The following is an 18028-nucleotide window of genomic DNA, read 5'->3' on the forward strand; positions in this document are numbered from 1 at the left end:
TGTAAGACAAACCGGCACTCCATTGAAAGGTACAAAAAACCCGTTTTACTGTGTAAACAAGTAAGCTGTCATGAGCTTGCAGAACAATCTATACGTAGTAAAGATATACTTAACAGCAGTCTGCTGGTTTCCAAAAGAGCCATATAACAGACATAGTCCTGGTCTCAACAGCTGTTTCGGTGCGTCAGCACCTTTGTGTCAAGAGACTTTCACGTGACTACGTACCTTTCAATGGAGTGCCGATTTTTCTTACACTTGGGGTAACCTGGTCGCAGGTTTGCTCCAAATGGGTTGTTGGTCTAGAATTTTCTTCACCGTGCACCCGCAATTTATGCCAGTAAGTGTGTCCAGCTCCCACGCCACATTTAAATATATATATATATTTATATATATATATATATATATATATATACATATATACATGTGCACACATATACTGTATATATTTATACACGTATATATATATATATATATATATACATACATATATATACATATATATTTACACATAGTACATGGTACACTACAGTATAGGCTCAGTATATAGCCCCCCCCCAGCACACAGCAGTGGACAGTCCCCTTTCCACCAGTATACAATGCACTCAGTACTCCCAGTACTCCAATAGCGGCAGACAGGACGGCAGGTCCACCTTCACCACACACAGTGAATGATGAGTCTCACAGCAACAGCGGAGAGCCCAACACACGGCCAGCTACTGCTCCAGGATCCCTGCCTGGCCGACAGCAGCCTCCCTCCCTAGCCCAGCGCTTGCTGGGCTGGGGAGGGAGGCTGATCCCGCTGCCTGTCGGGCAGGGATGTTGGAGTGATAGCCGGCAGGAAGGAACTTTGCAGCGCTGCAGCAGGCTGCACATGCGCACTACACAAGACAACAAACATTGCAAAAATGCAGATCTCGCCAGGACAGCCCGTTTTCACTTCGGCTGTCCCAGCACCAAATTTCTGTTAAATAAGGAGAAAAAAAAATGCGATGTTAAGCGAAAAATATGTTTGGAGGTAAATAAGTTTCTTAAATATTCCCCTTAGTTACATACATTTACAAACATATGATAAGCTACCAGCCACAGCAAGGTCTCTGCTCTGGTAGTCCTTCACTACACGATAATAGCACCTACTTTGCGTCATACATTTATGTATTTTTAATTTGCGAGCCAACTCACTTGGAGGAACTCCAAGATCCTCCAATATGGCACTACAAGGATCAGCATACCCTCCATTTTCAACATGGACATTTTGTATGTCGACATATCATACCCCACAACCCAGGTGAGAGGCATACGTTTTCCTGACCTGTTAGAGGCAGTATACACATTACGATAAGGTAAAGTGTCACAAATAAGTTTTTGACTTAGCTTATTTAAATAAGTTGGTATTGGGAGGATAGTCTTCTAATGTGAAGGCCTAGCTGACTTTATGGGACACGGCAGTGCTTCTCAAAGAAGTTTGCAAAATCAGCCCCCAAATTTTTTCTATATACGTTTGCAGCAACAAATACTGTACATTAATTTATAAAAATAAAAAAATGCATAAAGTAAAATACATAAAGTACATGCAATTATAAATTAAATAAAATGGTTTTATTATAGAACACATCTTAGTGGTGCATATAGGGGCGGGTGGGGGGGGCGGTTTCAAAGTACCCAGAAACCTCACCTGACAATTTTAGACCCTGGTTTGTCTAAATAGGCTTTTGTTCTGCCACAATGAAAGTGACTTAGCAGTGGTGGCTCTTCATAGAAGTTCCAGCTAATCATCTTTCTAGATCAGCTATAAATTAGTACCTGTAGCATTGTACTGATGGCAACTGGCTGAGGACAGGATACTCTCTCACAAAGGTTTATATAATAAATATATTGTTTGATTGCAAACTTGACTCAACCAGATGACATAAAGACGTTTTATATAAATAAGGAAATTACATGGAAGGATGCAATTGTAATATGTCAGCTCAATTCACATATTTCAAAACTGTAAAGCAATTTATCCAACTTGAGCATTGTCATGAAGGGGGTGTGTCCTTAGTACACAGGCTACATAAGCCTTATTGTGAATGAATGGATGATACAGTCCATGTCTGACTATTATAACAGTTACAGAACAGTTACCTGCTGTGATTTTATATTGGGCATATACAGTACTCTATACTCCGAAAATAACTGTGTTGATGGAGAGAAATGTTGATAGAAAACATCATGCTTTACTTAATGAAGGAGAAGAAAATGAGATGGTGAGACAATTCTTTACGATCTGTTCATAAAAGTTCAATGTCAGCGCCTTTGGTAGGAATAACATTGTACATGTTGAGAAAATATATTACAATTTTACTTTTACGCAACCTTAGGGAAATACTACTAGAATAGTTATTACACCATCTTTAAATTATTGTAACTGTGCATTTAAATTACTAATGCTTCATTTTGTACCCTATGTTACATACAGTATAGGCTGGTTTGTCCACATGGGTCCACAGACACATATCATCTCACAGGCTGTTTGAAAAATTACAGTTGGGAGTTCATTGGCTGGCACTTATCACAGACTTATCACTTTTCACTCTGTCACTTATCACTGCTTAGTACATAGACCCCACAGTATCCCACTGTGTAACTTAGCCGTCTGATCCATTCTACGTAAAATCACATAGGGGTCTATGTACTAAGCAGTGATAAGTGATAGAGTGAAAAGTGATAAGTCTGTGATAAGTGCCAGCCAATCAGCTTCCAACTGTCATCTCACAGGCTGTGTTTGAAAAATGACAGTTGGGAGTTGATTGGCTGGCACTTATCACAGACTTATCACTTTTCACTCTGTCACTTATCACTGCTTAGTACATAGAACCCATAATCTCTCTTACTTCTTGTAAAACCTGCTCTGTAGTGCTGTACGAGTTGTTGACATTATTAACTGTGCGCATATGCGTGTGTACATGCTTATTTGTAAAGGTATATCATACATGTATATAAAATGTGTGCTCTTCACATGTAACATACCGTTTGCTACAACAAGATAAAGCATGTTAATATGTACTTTTTATTCAGCAAGTCTTTATTGTCTATGTCTATGATACAAATAGCAGTAACTGAAACCATTTCCACTTTTTGTATCCTACTTTTTTATTTGGACTAGGAGATATTGAAGTATGGTCTATTTATTTATTGTCCATACTAATGTATAATCTTTTACCTTTTTGTGCACAATTCACCCACACAACCACACACACTTATTTATTTTAACGTATCCCCCAACAAATTGGTAGTGAGGTGAGTTTTAAATTATTGCTAATCTTTTTTTATTCTGATTACATTATTTTGAATCTATCATCTTAAACAGAAACTTTAGCAGATATGCCTTTAGTTTGGAAGAGATCAGCCATAGCTCTCACATTTCTTCTCTTCTTTATTCAATTCCATACGATTTGCATGGAGCATCATTTACTGTTACTGTGTTACACTATCTGAAAACAGTTACATCTTAGTGGTGCCAAAAAGTTGAGGTGTACACATGTTCAGTTTCAAACTTGCGACTCAACAATCATTTTGAAAGGTTTGCACATCATCTCATTAACATTGTTTGCTTTAAATAATATTTAAGCTAAGTTGGAATATGATTTTCGTCTAATTTGCTCATTTAGTCTTTGTCCTACGAGTATTTAGCAACAGGGTAGATACACTCTACAGACTCCAGCACAGCGCATCTAACAAGTGTCTTCACATGCATTTACCAGTTAGTGAAAATCATGAATGTGGGATGAATGATGCAGTAGTGGGAGCCATGTAAGACAGATGCTACATATAACCTGAACCCACGAAGATGAAAACTCAGATCCTGAGAAATTAGAGGCCTATTTTGTACAGTTAACACTCAAATATGTATGTGTGGTATGATTTGCTGATAATTTGAATTTCATAGGCATTGATCTCTGTTTTCCATATAGAGTAATATAATAATGGACCTCATTTATCAAAAAGTTTTTCACTCACAATGAGTGATAAAACTCATTGTGTATGATAAGTGGTGCTCAGCTCCCAACTGTCATTTTTCAAACAGATGACAGTTGGGAGCTGATTGGCTGGAGCACCATTATTATACACAGTGTGTTTTATCACTCATTGTGAGTGATAAAATTTGTTGATAAATGAGGACCAATATAGACTCATGACTATCTAGTCAGAAGCTTATCTGAATTTGATTGGACAGACAGACAATTTGTGTTCCTATAGTTTGTAGGTCACAACTGTAGATTAACAAATTTGGCCAATCATAATATACAGTAGTATATGTGGCCATCCATGTCAGATCAATACATTGATTGTATTTGGTGAATTGTTCACAAGTCTATGTTCTTCTAACAGACTTATCCGCAGTAAGTATCCTGCCACACTGTAAATGGAAAATGTGTTTTGCATTTCTTCAGGAAACATTTGGCTACAAGGCACAATGCTACAAAAGGGCAGCCTGTCTCGCTGGATATGTGTTTTCCTGTGGCTTCCTTTGGCTGCTTTTTCACTGGAAGCCTGAGTGGCATGTATGGGCACATTGTATTCCTTGCAGTTTGCAAGAAGCTGACACTATATTGCTGAAAACCACTGTAAGTATTACACTCATTAACTTTTGAATTGAACTTTATGAGATTAATTATAAAATGTGTTTGCAAATAACAAAAGTTGAATTGTAATTAGTCAATTGTGAAATATATTCTGAACAAATTACATTTTTATATTGAAAAGACCTCTGTTTTGCCGAAAAGGTGCTCACAAGTTAGTAGGTATACTATATTCTGTTTGGCAAATATTAAGTATTCAATTCCATATTTTTTATGTACAGGATGAATTTGAACAATATTTTAAGAAAAATGTGATACGGATCCAATTGCAAGATTTGAATATATCAATGAACACAACGTCTGCACAGCCAGTGATTGCCGATGGCAAGTCTATCATTAGCAAAGCCATCCAAAAGACAGATCTAAAGGTAATATACAGTATAGTGTGTTTGCTGATATTTGTTCATTCATGGTATCACATTTTCCTCCTTGGTAGAGAATAATAATAATAATAATAATAATGTGATATTTTATACTCTTATATATCATTGTTTTAATATAAATTAAATGTATTCCTGTTTCTCTCTCTATGTCCCTTTTCATGAATACACTATATATATTTATTGGCTTTCCGCCTAGGTTAATGCTAATATGTCATCTGGTCAAATTTCCAAAGCATGAAAAGCACCTGGATTAATCGATTAATTGCCTAAATCATAGATAAATATATTTGTTCCATAGACCTTTCAATGTGGATTTTGTCTAAATCATTCAACAACAAAATCCTCTAAAAAACAAAACACCTTTAATAAAATGAAATGTGTAATGAAATATGGGCAGCTGACTGGAGCAATATTCCTAGATTTTTGAAAAACTTTGGACAGTGTGGACTGTGGATAGACAGTGTCCAGGTATTGAAACACTCACAATAAAGTGGTTTCACTCAAATTTATCAGGTACTGTAGACCCTGGTTTGTCTAAATAGGAGGTAGTTGTAATCCCGGCTGTTGGGATACTGGCGCTCAGAATCCGACGCCGGAATTCCTATACCAGTCAGAATAAGTAGCAGTGTGGTTAGGGGGAGGGATAGGGTTAGGCACTAAGGGGATGGTAAGGGTTAACCACAAGGGGGGGTTAGGCATTAGGGGGAGGTTAGGTTTAGGGTGCGGGGAGGAAGGTTTAGGGGTAGGGCTAGGTAACTGGAAAACAAATCTAGAGTATCTGTACTGGATGTAGTTATAATACCGACAGTTGGGATACCGTCACTTAGAAGGCACCTGTCAGAATTCCCGCAATGACATCCCAACCACCGGCATCCCGATGGTAAGTAAAATAAATATAGTTTCCATATTTATAAAAGTACACAGGTGACACTATCTTATATGCAGACAGCTCAAACAAATCCAACATTAAATGCACGAGGGTTGATTGAAAAGTAATGAGACTGACTTATTTATTTAGAATCAGATGACTCCACAGGATCTGAACATTTTACTTTTTCAAAGTAGCGTAATGTAGTTTTCACGTTCAATACATTTTTTGCAGAGTTTCAATAATGATTCTTGCAGTAGACTGTTATATGACATCACTCTTAGTGTTGTAGCTGTGGCATTTTTCACTTCATCATCTGTTGAGAATTTCTTTCCGCGTAGTTATTTTTTCAGGGTTGGGAATGCCCAGAAATCACAGGGTGCTATATCTGGGTTATGTGTTCCAGTGCTGTCCCAGTAATTTCAGTCAGTGCTGCCAATGCAACAGCAGCAACATGTGGCCGGCATTGTCCTGGAGGAAAAACCACTGTTTCTTCTAAAAATGTTGTCTTTTCTTCCTCCAAGCAAATGGGATTTCAGGACGTTTGCATAGTAGTCACCATTAATTGTCTGTCCACGGGGAACCCAATACTGTTAAAGAACAGCAAAAGCATGACTTTACATGCCGAAGGAGTCACACAGAATTTTTTGGGCGGAGGTAAATTCGGTGTTTCCATAAACTGGACTGTTGTGTGGATTCCGGATCATAATGATGAATCCACGGTTCATCACATGACACAATCGGTGTAAGGAAATTGCGTGTCCTCTATGGCATTCAAACTGTGTCCTTACATGATTCAACTTGTCGTCACATCTGCTCTTCTGTGAGATTGCTGGGTACCCATCTGGCACACACGCAATGTATTTTCAGTTCCTTTGTCACAATATTCTTAAATTGTCAATAGGATTAAATTGTCTAGATCAACTAATTAATGATTGCACTGAAAAACATATCCTCAATGTAGCCCTACATTGGTACCATTCTAATTACATTAAGAGATTGTGATTATTGAATAGAAAGATTAATCAACCTGGGAATGTAGTGCATATTTATTAACACTGCAGTAATAATTAATTTTATGTGCATTGAGTATATATCAGATGTGTTGTAGAACATATCTATGCACATTTTTTATTTCTAGATCTAGTGTGACAAATTTATTTTAAAAAAAAGTTAATTATACAACAAATAATTTTGTTCAGTATTTAATAAACCAGTGTTGTTTTATTTGCAGTATTTGTAATTATGCTGCTGTGACTCCTCTTCTCTACACATCATTTTCTGTTCCATATTATAATTAGAATTTGCTGCAGAGATACAGAGATAGCTTATTGGTAAAATCAAATCTTTGATAGATCAATGGATCATTCCTCTGTTTGGTAGAGATCTAGTGCTGCATGTTTCTTTACCATTCCCCTTGACTACAGGAGCACCAGCGTAGGCTGTTTAGCCAATGTACTGTAGAAGGCTATCACACTTTAGAGTGGCCTTGCAGGGGCAGGCAGTGTGGGCAAAACAACTGTGAATGAAGTACAGTAGCTGGTGTTTATATGTTAGGTGTTATAATGGGCGGATATGTGACAGCTACAGTAGTTAATATATTGGAAATGTAATTGTAATAAAAACAGATAAAATAATAAAGACTTAAAGTTATTTCATGTTGACATTAACAGGTTAAATTGATACGAGTGCAAAAAATCAGTTATGTTTGGGACCAAGAAGCGCAACAGTTTCGGAGATCAGGGTGAGTTCAGGTTTGTTCATAATTTAAGCTCCACAAATACACAATTTATCTTAAAGTATTAAAGTATTACATTATGTTCATTAATCTTGTGACTTGTGCTGCAGGGTTCTTGAGGACAACCTTACCTGTTATGACATTCACACAAAATTTGCATTTGGATTAACAAGTGAGGAGCAAAACATCAGGTACCAACACATTTCTGTGTTATATGTCTCTTTTATGTATGTGGACTCCATGAATTTTCTGAAGTGTAGGGATTATTGACTTGTTATCACACTGATCATCAAATATTAACATCTATTGGGCACTTAGTTTTAAAGAGGGGACTGGTATTTTTCAAATGGGAGTGCCCCCAATTCTTTAGGTTCCAAGGTGGGAGAAAGTCCTTCTCCATTATTCTCCATTTGCTAATTTTTTTTTAGAAAAGTGATGTCATTGTGCATCACTAACCACTCTCGTAACTTATAAAATAGCTGCTGGTCACATTCTAAAGATGGGTAGGCTGACTCGGCTATATACAGTGGATATTTTCAGCATTCCAAAGTTGATCACAGCTGTACAGTATGATAGACAGGATTGCTTGGCCTGCATCACCAACATGTGCCTTTATGTATGCCAGAAGCTGTATTGACAGCATACACATCACATTTTCATTGATTATCACCTCCTATGAATTGTTCATATAGGTTTCTTCAGGGCATTGACATAATGTTTAGTATGTAGACTTAGCAATAACTTGATTACAAAATATCTATGGGAAGAATTATCTATGTTTTGCCTACTTTTCCATATCTATACTATACATAAAAACTTTTTTTTTTACTAAGCTATGAAAGTGCACCTTACACCACATGCCCACCATATGAACCTAACCCCCAAAAAGAAAATAAACAAAAAAATGTTTGGGGAAACACAATTCCAGCTGAATAAGACACAAAATAACATGACAATAAAAACATGTTAACTAGACTGATCACTGCAATGGAGACAGTAGGATTCAGCTATTTTTTTGTTTTTAACTTGTCTTGGAGGATATAGAAATTATAAAGTATATATTGTATATATTGTTACTGCTAACATGTTATATTGTGTATTTTTTTCTATTCAGAAGATCTATTTGTGGACCAAACAGCATTGAAGTTGATATTGAACCAATTTGGAAGTTATTGTTCAAAGAGGTAAGGTTTAGGTGAAAGCATATGGATAGAAGTGCTGTTATGTAATAGAGTATATACTGTGAGCATGAAAGCAAGTCTTACAGTAACTCAACTATATTCATAGTCATCTCACCATCATATTATATACTTTTACTGTAGGAAAAAATACACTGAACTATTTTGTTGCTTGATTTATACTTCAGTAGAGTAGTTAAAACTGTGTTGACATAACCTAATGACTACCATTGAACTGATTAAAAACGTAGACAGATATGTAAACTGTAATCTGTACTCATATTGAAATAAACAGTCCAAACTCTAACAGAGTCAACAAATAATCTCTCAGCATGAGCCACACATAAATCCAAAACAACCAAGATATGAACAAAATCTAACTTGGTTGCCCAGTAAAGTAATTCATATTAATTCATATTAAGGTGTACGTTTTATACCATATCTTTTTTTATATATTTTGAGGCAAGGCAACTAAGCCTGGAACTAGCAATGAGTAAATTATTCAAAATTAGAACTGTAAATAATTTGTAAACTTTGATAGACAAATATAGAAATGTGTGAATTAATGCACTGATCTGCAGTTAAAACAACATTTCAAAGTCAGTTCAGCTAGTTTTCTCCATCCCTTTCTCCACCCCATCTGGTGTAACTAATGTGGAAAGGAGAAAGGAGGGTGTTTGCCAGTATTATTTTTTGAGCTTCTGCTGTTCAAATTTACATTTATGTTGGTTTTACTCTTCATTATTAAGTTTAATAGTTAAATACTTAGTTTATCATTTGGAATTAATTAGATTAAGCATGTTAATTATATTTAAGTGTGAAAGCACTGTTTACAAGATCTATAGTATTCTTTTTAGACATTAATAAGACAATTTAGTGTCACAATTAAAAAAATTATATTAAATAATATGAAACAAAAACATTACAATAGTTATGAGTGGGATATAGGTATTTATAACACAGGCATTTATTTTTGCAATTAGAAAAAAGTGTATCAACAATTTGAAACACACCTATTTCAGTATTTATTTTTCTGAATTTCCTACACTTTAAAAATTCAAAGGTGCATATTTCCCATTGAAATGGGAGCTGGCCTATTGTACTAGTGTCTGTGGCCGTACATTGAAAGGATGCATGTGATGAAAAACTGGCAGTTATGATAATTTACTGTATTGAAATGTTATTTGCAGTTACTGTGTGTAATGTTATATTTTTCCTCAAAGGTTTTGTTGCCATAATAATCAGTGATGCAAATGTTGAGACTGACACAATTTTACCTGGTTCTCTGGCATTATGAGATGTAGTTGTATTAATGCACCTTACAGTTTTATTTCACCATTGTCACTTGACATTCTAGTAATTTGTGAATATTAATTACAGCTGCAAAATGTTATAAAGTCTTTATATTTTGCACCAGGCCTGCCTCATTATTTGAGCAAATATGATGTTTATAACTCATATACTTACAGTACATCATATTAACACATGATGGTCCTCGTCCCCTCAACTCCCTTATTGTGGTAATTACTTGATGAAGAATAAGGGTATTTCTAAGATACCCTTGAAACTTGCAATAGAGAATGGTACTGTTCTCAATATTTTGCAATTTGCCTACCACAATTGGCATTATATATATATAAAAAGTTATTTGTTTAAATGTTTTTATTTTTTTTAGGTCTTAAATCCTTTCTATGCATTTGAAGCTTGCAGTCTAGCACTGTGGTTGGCTGTAGGATTCATAGAATATTCCATTGCCGTTATTATAATGACTCTCATATCCATCATTTTTACAGTACATGACCTTAGAAAGGTATGTAAGATACGTAAATCATGTCCACTGCTAATCCAAAATCTGTTACTGTTATAGATCAGGCATTCTCATAATTTTACTTCCTTAGATCCAGCTGTGAGACTGTGATTCATTGAGAATTAATCATGCATTTATTTTGAATTAATTTGCAGATATCTCAGGTTATGAAAATATAATTAATAGGATTTTACATGTTAATAGGAAATTAATAGGATTTTACATAATAGTTAATTGCAACATCAAAGCCTAATAAACCCTGCATAAAATTGAAATTTTTCCATTGTAGACTGCATATTTTACATAGTTTTAAGGCAGACAAGAAGCACAAATAGCCACTATAAAATAGATGCCTGTACTTAGCAACTGTATATTAATATTTTTAAAAAGCATCTTTATGAAATGAATTGACAATAATTCTATCACTCAATTGCATCTTAATCCATCCACTATATTTGTCTCTCTCACCTGCACATTTTAGCTTTGCACACAAACCTTATTTATTTTCCCATAAATTATTTTCAATCCACCTTTTGTATCCTGCTGGGGTCCGTGTCCCATCAATAATCTTTCATTAAAGAAACTCTGACCTGCAGTAGGTTCTCAGGGTGAGGGGTAAATGCAGGCATAAAGAGTGATTCATAGTGGAACCCATTTAAATATGTGATTAGGTCTGCATTCACACCAACATATGTGCTATACATGTAATGTAACATCATTATTTCACGGTTAGACATGTAAATACGACACATGCATTGTGTATCTTTGTAGCTTTTTTACTAATATTATATCATGTACATTTGTAAATAACAAAATTAAATTCTGTGTTTCCTAATTGAAATATAATAAGTCAACTTTTATTTAAAGGAATCTGTTAAACTTCATAATCTGGTGGAATCCAACAACAGTGCCAAGGTGAACATACTCCAAAAAAACAGAGGTACAGTATGTTACACTGACAACAAATACAGCCATATGTACAATATAAGCTTGTTAGGAATATTGGCTAAATAAGATAGAAAGGATACAATGCCTGTTTGCTTGTATCATGAAAGGTATAGGTCTTCAGGCTTTAATGTCTCTTGCAGAACACAGAATGATCCCTCACATAGCTGTCTCGGAAACTCTCTCCACCAAGTCTTCTCCTCTATTAGCTGTCTTATCAGACTTCCTGCCTTTTTCAGGATAACACTGGCCTCATACTAGAGGGAGAGATGTATCAAATCCTGGAGAGAGATAAAGTACCAACCAATCAGCTTCTGTCATATTATAGGCTGTGCTAGAAAAATGACAGCAGCTGATTTTGTTGGTACTTTATCTTTCTTTACTTTAACTCTCTCCAAGATTTGATAAATTTACCCTTTAATCTTATACTGAGCTGCATATAGATGTTGTCCTTTTTAATCCTGTATGAAAGGATCCCAATCTCAAGGGCCTGAACAAGGGGGCAAAATAGTGCCACCTAGACAGTAACCATCACAACATGTTGTTTATTATTATTATTTGCAGAGTGCAAGGTGGTAGAATCCCGCTGTTTGGTGCCAGGTGATGTCATTGTCCTTACAGGAAAGAGATTATTCCTTCCATGTGATGCCATACTCCTCAGCGGAGGATGTATTGTAAATGAAAGCATGCTCACAGGTACTACATACTGCTTGAGATGACCAATATTGTACTATGGACAAATAACTTTCTCATTACTTTTATTATAGTTTTGTTAAATAATAGTGAACTCCTGCTATAGTAAATAACCAATGATTTTTAAAACTGTGCTCTCCTAAAGTATCTATCATTTTTACGGAGGACCAAATATATGTATTGGAGGAAAGAAATCTGTATCAACATCCTACCTAACAGCACATATGTGAGACCAATATTAGTAGTCCCCACTGAACATGATTAGTCCTTGTGTGTAATTTGCTTACAGTGGTGGATGTGTATCAAGCTGATTGGTTGCTTTGGGAAACTTCTCCACTCTAGCTCTCCCCAAGGCTTGATACATCTCCCTTATAGTCTTATAGGGATCTAGTTATGAGAAGGAGCGGCCGCAATGCCGCCGGTCTAAATCCCGACAGGGGAAGTCCGACAAGGGACTTAAGATAGGCGTCGAAATACCGACGCCTACCTTAATCCCGACACCGGAATACTGAAGGACGCCAGCTTAAAACGAGGTAAGTCTGGGACACCCTTACTGTTAGCTGCGGAGGGGAAGGTTAGGTTTAGGCAATGTAGCGTGGTTAGGATTAGAATTTGAGGGGGAGGTTAGGGTTAGGCACCCCTAGGGGGGTGGGTTAGGGTTAGGCACCACTGGGGGGTTAGGTTTAGGTACTAAGGGGGGAGGGTTAGGCACAAAGAAAGGAGACTTAGGTTTAGGCAATAACAGGGAGTGTTAGGGTGCATGGTGGGGAGGGTTAAGCTACAAAATGGAGGGTTAGGGGGAGAAGGGGGGGTAGGTATAGTTACCCGACCCCTGTCGGGATACCAACCATTGGGATGCCGCTGTCGGTATTGTGACAGGAGGCATCCCGACAGCCGGCATTATTCCAGTCTTATAATATCACTTTTCCTCTCTACCATTCATGACAGTTTGCATATGTCACTATGTTCAAGCACTGAACTGCTCAGCAGCACAAGATATTCATATTTGCTGCTAGTCAGCAAAAGAGGAAACTGTACAAAATTAAATAATCAGATTATGACAATGTCCACAGTAGAACATAGCATTTTAGGAGACGTGTACTGATTTTGTTTCATTAGTTGTCATTTAGGTGTAAGAATGTTTGTTTTAAAAAATTTTAACAGGTGAAAGTGTCCCTGTGTCTAAGACTCCTCTACCCCATAATGACCATACCATGCCCTGGAAGACACACAGTGGCGAAGACTTTAAAAGGCACATCCTGTTTTGTGGTACTGAAGTCATTCAAATAAAGTCATCAGGTCATGGACATGTGAAGGCAATTATCCTTAGAACTGGTCAGTTCTACACATTTACTTATGTTTTATGATATTTGTCTACGATAAAAAATGACTGACTATAATAATGTACCTTTTGAACAATATAGCTTTATTTAAGATAGAAACCTCTAGTGTTTTGGTCCTTTCCCCTACTAATATGTTTAAGTTTGTATTACACTAATAAACATACTTTTAAATATAATTTATTATTTTATAACATCTCTTAAAAAAAATATAATGATATTCTAATACAGTAGTTTAATGATATATGTATGCAAACATAAATATATTGTGAATACAGATTCATTTATATATAATCTGGAGAATATTCTGATTAGTTTACCATCTTGGAAAACTAGGTAATGGGGAGAGAAAAGAACACTTTTTGGGGGCACTCTTTATATGAAGATAAATTAATGCTATTAAAATATAACTTTTATTATATCTATTAAATGGTTCAAGTGGGTACAACAGACAAAAACATACACATATATAAAATAAAAAACATTATTAGGCAAAAATATCGAATTGGGACAAAATCTGTATATAATTATTGCCTTTACAAGACCAATTACAGAGTCTCTCAATTTATGGAGGACTTAAATGAGAGTTGTTATATACATTGGGTAACTTTAATTTAAAATAAAAACCAGTATATGACAATAAGGAATATATCTACAATAAACAAATTTAAAACAAAACAATAAGATTATATCTGTAATGAAGATAGGACTGAAATTAAACATTTCAATGCATTCTAGGACAACTCTGATAAACAGATAAGATCAATGAAATATTAATATGCATTATATCTGTGACTTTACAACAGAATTTTACACGGAGTACAGGTGTAAGAAAGTCAGCCATTTCTATGGACATAAGAAGTAATGGTTTATTAGTGATTTAAATAAACTATTTTCTCTTTCCTTGGTTGTAGACATATCACTTTTTGAGCATACTATAAACACACTAATCGATTTCATTATGAATAATATTTGAGATATATGAATTAGGAGAATTTTGCACTAGTTAATATACAGTAGCCATAACTTTATGTATGACAAATACTATCATTAATGTGTTAGTCTCCATGGGAATTAATTGGTTTATGTGCTCCATAACAAAAAATAATGTAAGTGTAATTTATTTAATAATTTTTGTTTATTGCTATGTTATTGATCTATGATGTATTATTATTAAATCAACAGGATTTAATACTGCTAAAGGTGACCTAGTCAGATCCATTCTGTACCCAAAGCCAATGAATTTTAAATTATACAGAGATGCTTTCAGATTTCTGATGGTTCTAGCAAGCGTTGCTATAATTGGAACAATCTACACAGTGGCTGTTTTTGTCATGCAAGGGGTAAGATAAATAACTTCAAATGAACTGTAAATAAATATTTGAATATAGCTCAAATTAGACGTTAACAGAACTTTGTTAATCTAATCAGGGGAGGTTTAAGAGAGGAGAGGGCCCATGTGCTGCCTCCGCGCGGGCCCCCTCCTCTCTGGCAGTGCAGTAAACTCTGGCTTTGTGACAGAGTCAACTGCACATATGCAGGTTTCTGGGATCATGGCGTACGCGCTATGTTCCCGGAGACTTCTCTACTGTGCATGCTCAAATCTCTGTGAAAATGGCAGATGTACCATTTTCCCAGTGATTTTCTTTTTGCAGCTGCAGCTGATGTAGGACTCTGGAAAGGAAAGTGTAATTGTATCGGTGCAGGGTGTGTGGTGTGGGCCCCCCTCAATCCAGAGGCCTGTGTGCACTGCATACCCTGCACACATTATAGATACGCCACTGATTCTAGTAGTCACATTGCACACACAAAAAACATTTTCAGCGCGTTAGTCTAACTGGTGACAATAGATCTCTAGTCGAATTGCTGCTTCCTAAAAGGGTATTGCTCGGGCTCCCTTTTATAGAATACAACTAATATTTTTATCAAACTTCATAAAAGAGAACGCGCTATTCGACCAGTAGGAATTTAAATATTTAATTTATTAAAATATATATAATAAAAGATAGTACACTTCACAACACATATGCAGTAAAATACACACCAAACATGCTACTATGTGATGCTTTTTTGAGTTTTCAATATGCTGGATTCTAGAGTATAAAACCAATTGTTGGATGTAATAACAAATTCAGTTGCTGCTAATTATTAATTGAGATCCAGTTGCTGCTAATTATTATTCAATATTTGGTGTGTATTTTACTGCATATGTGTTGTGAAGTGTACTTACTTTTATTATAGATTTTTTAATAAATCAAATATTTCAATTTCTAATGGTCGAATCTCGCTTTTACTTTTATGAAGTTTCATCAAAATATTAGTTATAATAGTCACTTTGCCCACTACTAACCACATTAGCAACACTGTATGACTAAATATGGGAATATTGAGCTGGCGATCCCAGTCTTGTTGTAGTTACTCCTGCTTGATACAATGCAGCAGTGCACATTTCTATTTCACGTCCTTACTGAGGAGTCTTTTACTATAGAATTCTACTCTTATAAACTTCTATTAGTGGGCTATAGTATTCATTTCATCCAGTCCTCAGCCCTGCTGCACTGCCATGAGATCTCACATTGCGTCAACTTATCTTTTCTGTGCAAGCCTGGTACTGGCTGCTTTACAATAATAAGAATGCACTCTGAGAAGTATATATTGCTATACAGGTTGATGGAGATGCCAGTTATAGCAGTATTTCTCCAGCAACTGGTGTATTGATGACACATTGTAGCACTATGACATCCTGTGTCACTGCGATAGTGATGATACAGAATGTGTCTTAGTGGCGTTAAGACTAAGATAACAACCCTTTAGTCCTTGTATCAGTAAATTCTTATATATAGTTTAGACCAAACCCTACCTAACACCACATATGTGAGACCAATCTTTTACCCCACTGAACATACAGTAATTAGTACTTGTGTGTCATTTGCTTACTTAAGGGGTCTATTTACTAAGCCATGGATGGATGGAGATAAAGTGGACTTACATAAAGTACCAACCAACAAGCTCCTAACTGTCATTTTCCAAACACACTCTATGACATGGCAATTAGGAGCTGATTGGCTGGTACTTTATCTCAGTTCATATTATCTCCATCCAAAGGTTAGTAAATAGACCCCTAAGTCTTATAATATCACTCTTCCTCTCTACTATTAATGACAGTTTCTAAATACCAGTTTGAATACAGTATGTCACTTTCTGCAAGCATTACCCTGCACAGTGGCACGCGATGTTCATATTTGCTGCTAGTCAGCAAAAGAGAAAACTGTACAAAAGAAAATAATCAGATTATTACAATGTCCACAGCAGAACAAAGTATTTCAGGAGACATTGTACTACAGTGACCGGTTCACTCGTGGAGATATTGTGATCTCTAATTCATATATGAACAAGCATACAAAGCAAGGTTCACCCATTCAACTTGTTATGTTTTGTTCCACTTACAAAGTATTAAGTTAACTGTTGAACAGATGCATTATAAATATTATTATTATAACAGTTTATAACCATACTTTTTGCATTTAGGAATCTCCTACTGAAGTTGTGGTAAAGGCTTTGATTATTATCACTACGGCTGTTCCTCCAGCACTATCAGCTGCCTTATCTACAGGTATTATGTACGCTCAGCGCAGACTGAAGAAGAATGGGATTTTCTGTGTCAGTCCTCAGAGAATAAATGTCTGTGGGCGATTGAACATTATCTGTTTCGATAAGGTAAAGATTCCACTAGCTTCCAAGCATTATATCTAGTTCTAGAGATACAGCAATCACTCTCCAAATGAGGCATTTAGGGCCTGATTCAGAGCCGGACGCTATTTGCGCTCGCTCGTTCAGAAAAAGGGGGTGGCTATTCAAATGAACTGTTCGCTCTTTGCAGTCTGTTCACGCCTCTATGTCTGAACGAGCGAACAAAACTTGCGGTCGTTTTTTGAGAAACTACGCCCCCTGGCCGCTCGCATCCTACGTCATGTCCGCTATTTATTAGATTAATCGAGTACATCGACCAGCGTATGAACTGCTCGCTATTCTTGTGGTTGGTTTTTCCTACCGCAATCTTGCGAGCAGTTCTGACCATAAAATAACCCAGTGACGTGTTCAATGACGCTGCTGTAATAATTATGCACACCCATAAAACACCCGTTTTGACCTTTAAGCACACCTGCGTTCGGATCTCCACTCCCCGTTTTCAAGCACCTTCCCCTGTTACCACCCACATACGCCTCCTCCTGTCACTCAAAAGAGCAGGCATTCGCTATTTAGCGAACAAACGATTTTCGGCCGCACTGACTGGTTCGCGCATGCGTATTACGATCCGTACGTATGCGTAGTTGTGCAAACATCACTCGGAACGAACGAGCGGCTCTGAATCAGGACCTTAGTGCCTATGCCATATTAATAACATTGAAACTGTCCCCTTAACTTTGTATGTAACAAACATTTAATACACATTG

The 18028-nt window shown here is 36.2% G+C and overlaps 1 protein-coding gene across 1 annotated transcript in view; it reads left to right on the plus strand.

Annotated features, from left to right (window-relative positions):
- Nucleotides 1–2183: 2183 nt before the first annotated feature.
- Nucleotides 2184–18028, plus strand: part of LOC148508306 (putative cation-transporting ATPase 13A4) — a 44177-nt gene continuing 28332 nt past the window's right edge. The window contains exons 1-12 of the mRNA XM_088444762.1: nt 2184–2246; nt 4434–4607; nt 4844–4990; nt 7547–7617; nt 7722–7802; nt 8726–8795; nt 10465–10599; nt 11464–11536; nt 12106–12237; nt 13399–13569; nt 14760–14917; nt 17103–17291. Of these exons, the coding sequence (XP_088300888.1) occupies nt 2184–2246; nt 4434–4607; nt 4844–4990; nt 7547–7617; nt 7722–7802; nt 8726–8795; nt 10465–10599; nt 11464–11536; nt 12106–12237; nt 13399–13569; nt 14760–14917; nt 17103–17291 (1464 nt within the window). The remainder of the gene's footprint in view (nt 2247–4433; nt 4608–4843; nt 4991–7546; nt 7618–7721; nt 7803–8725; nt 8796–10464; nt 10600–11463; nt 11537–12105; nt 12238–13398; nt 13570–14759; nt 14918–17102; nt 17292–18028) is intronic.

Source organism: Taudactylus pleione, unplaced genomic scaffold, assembly GCF_031769625.1.
Source record: "Taudactylus pleione unplaced genomic scaffold, aTauple2 ptg000372l, whole genome shotgun sequence".
Lineage (NCBI taxonomy): Eukaryota > Metazoa > Chordata > Amphibia > Anura > Myobatrachidae > Taudactylus > Taudactylus pleione.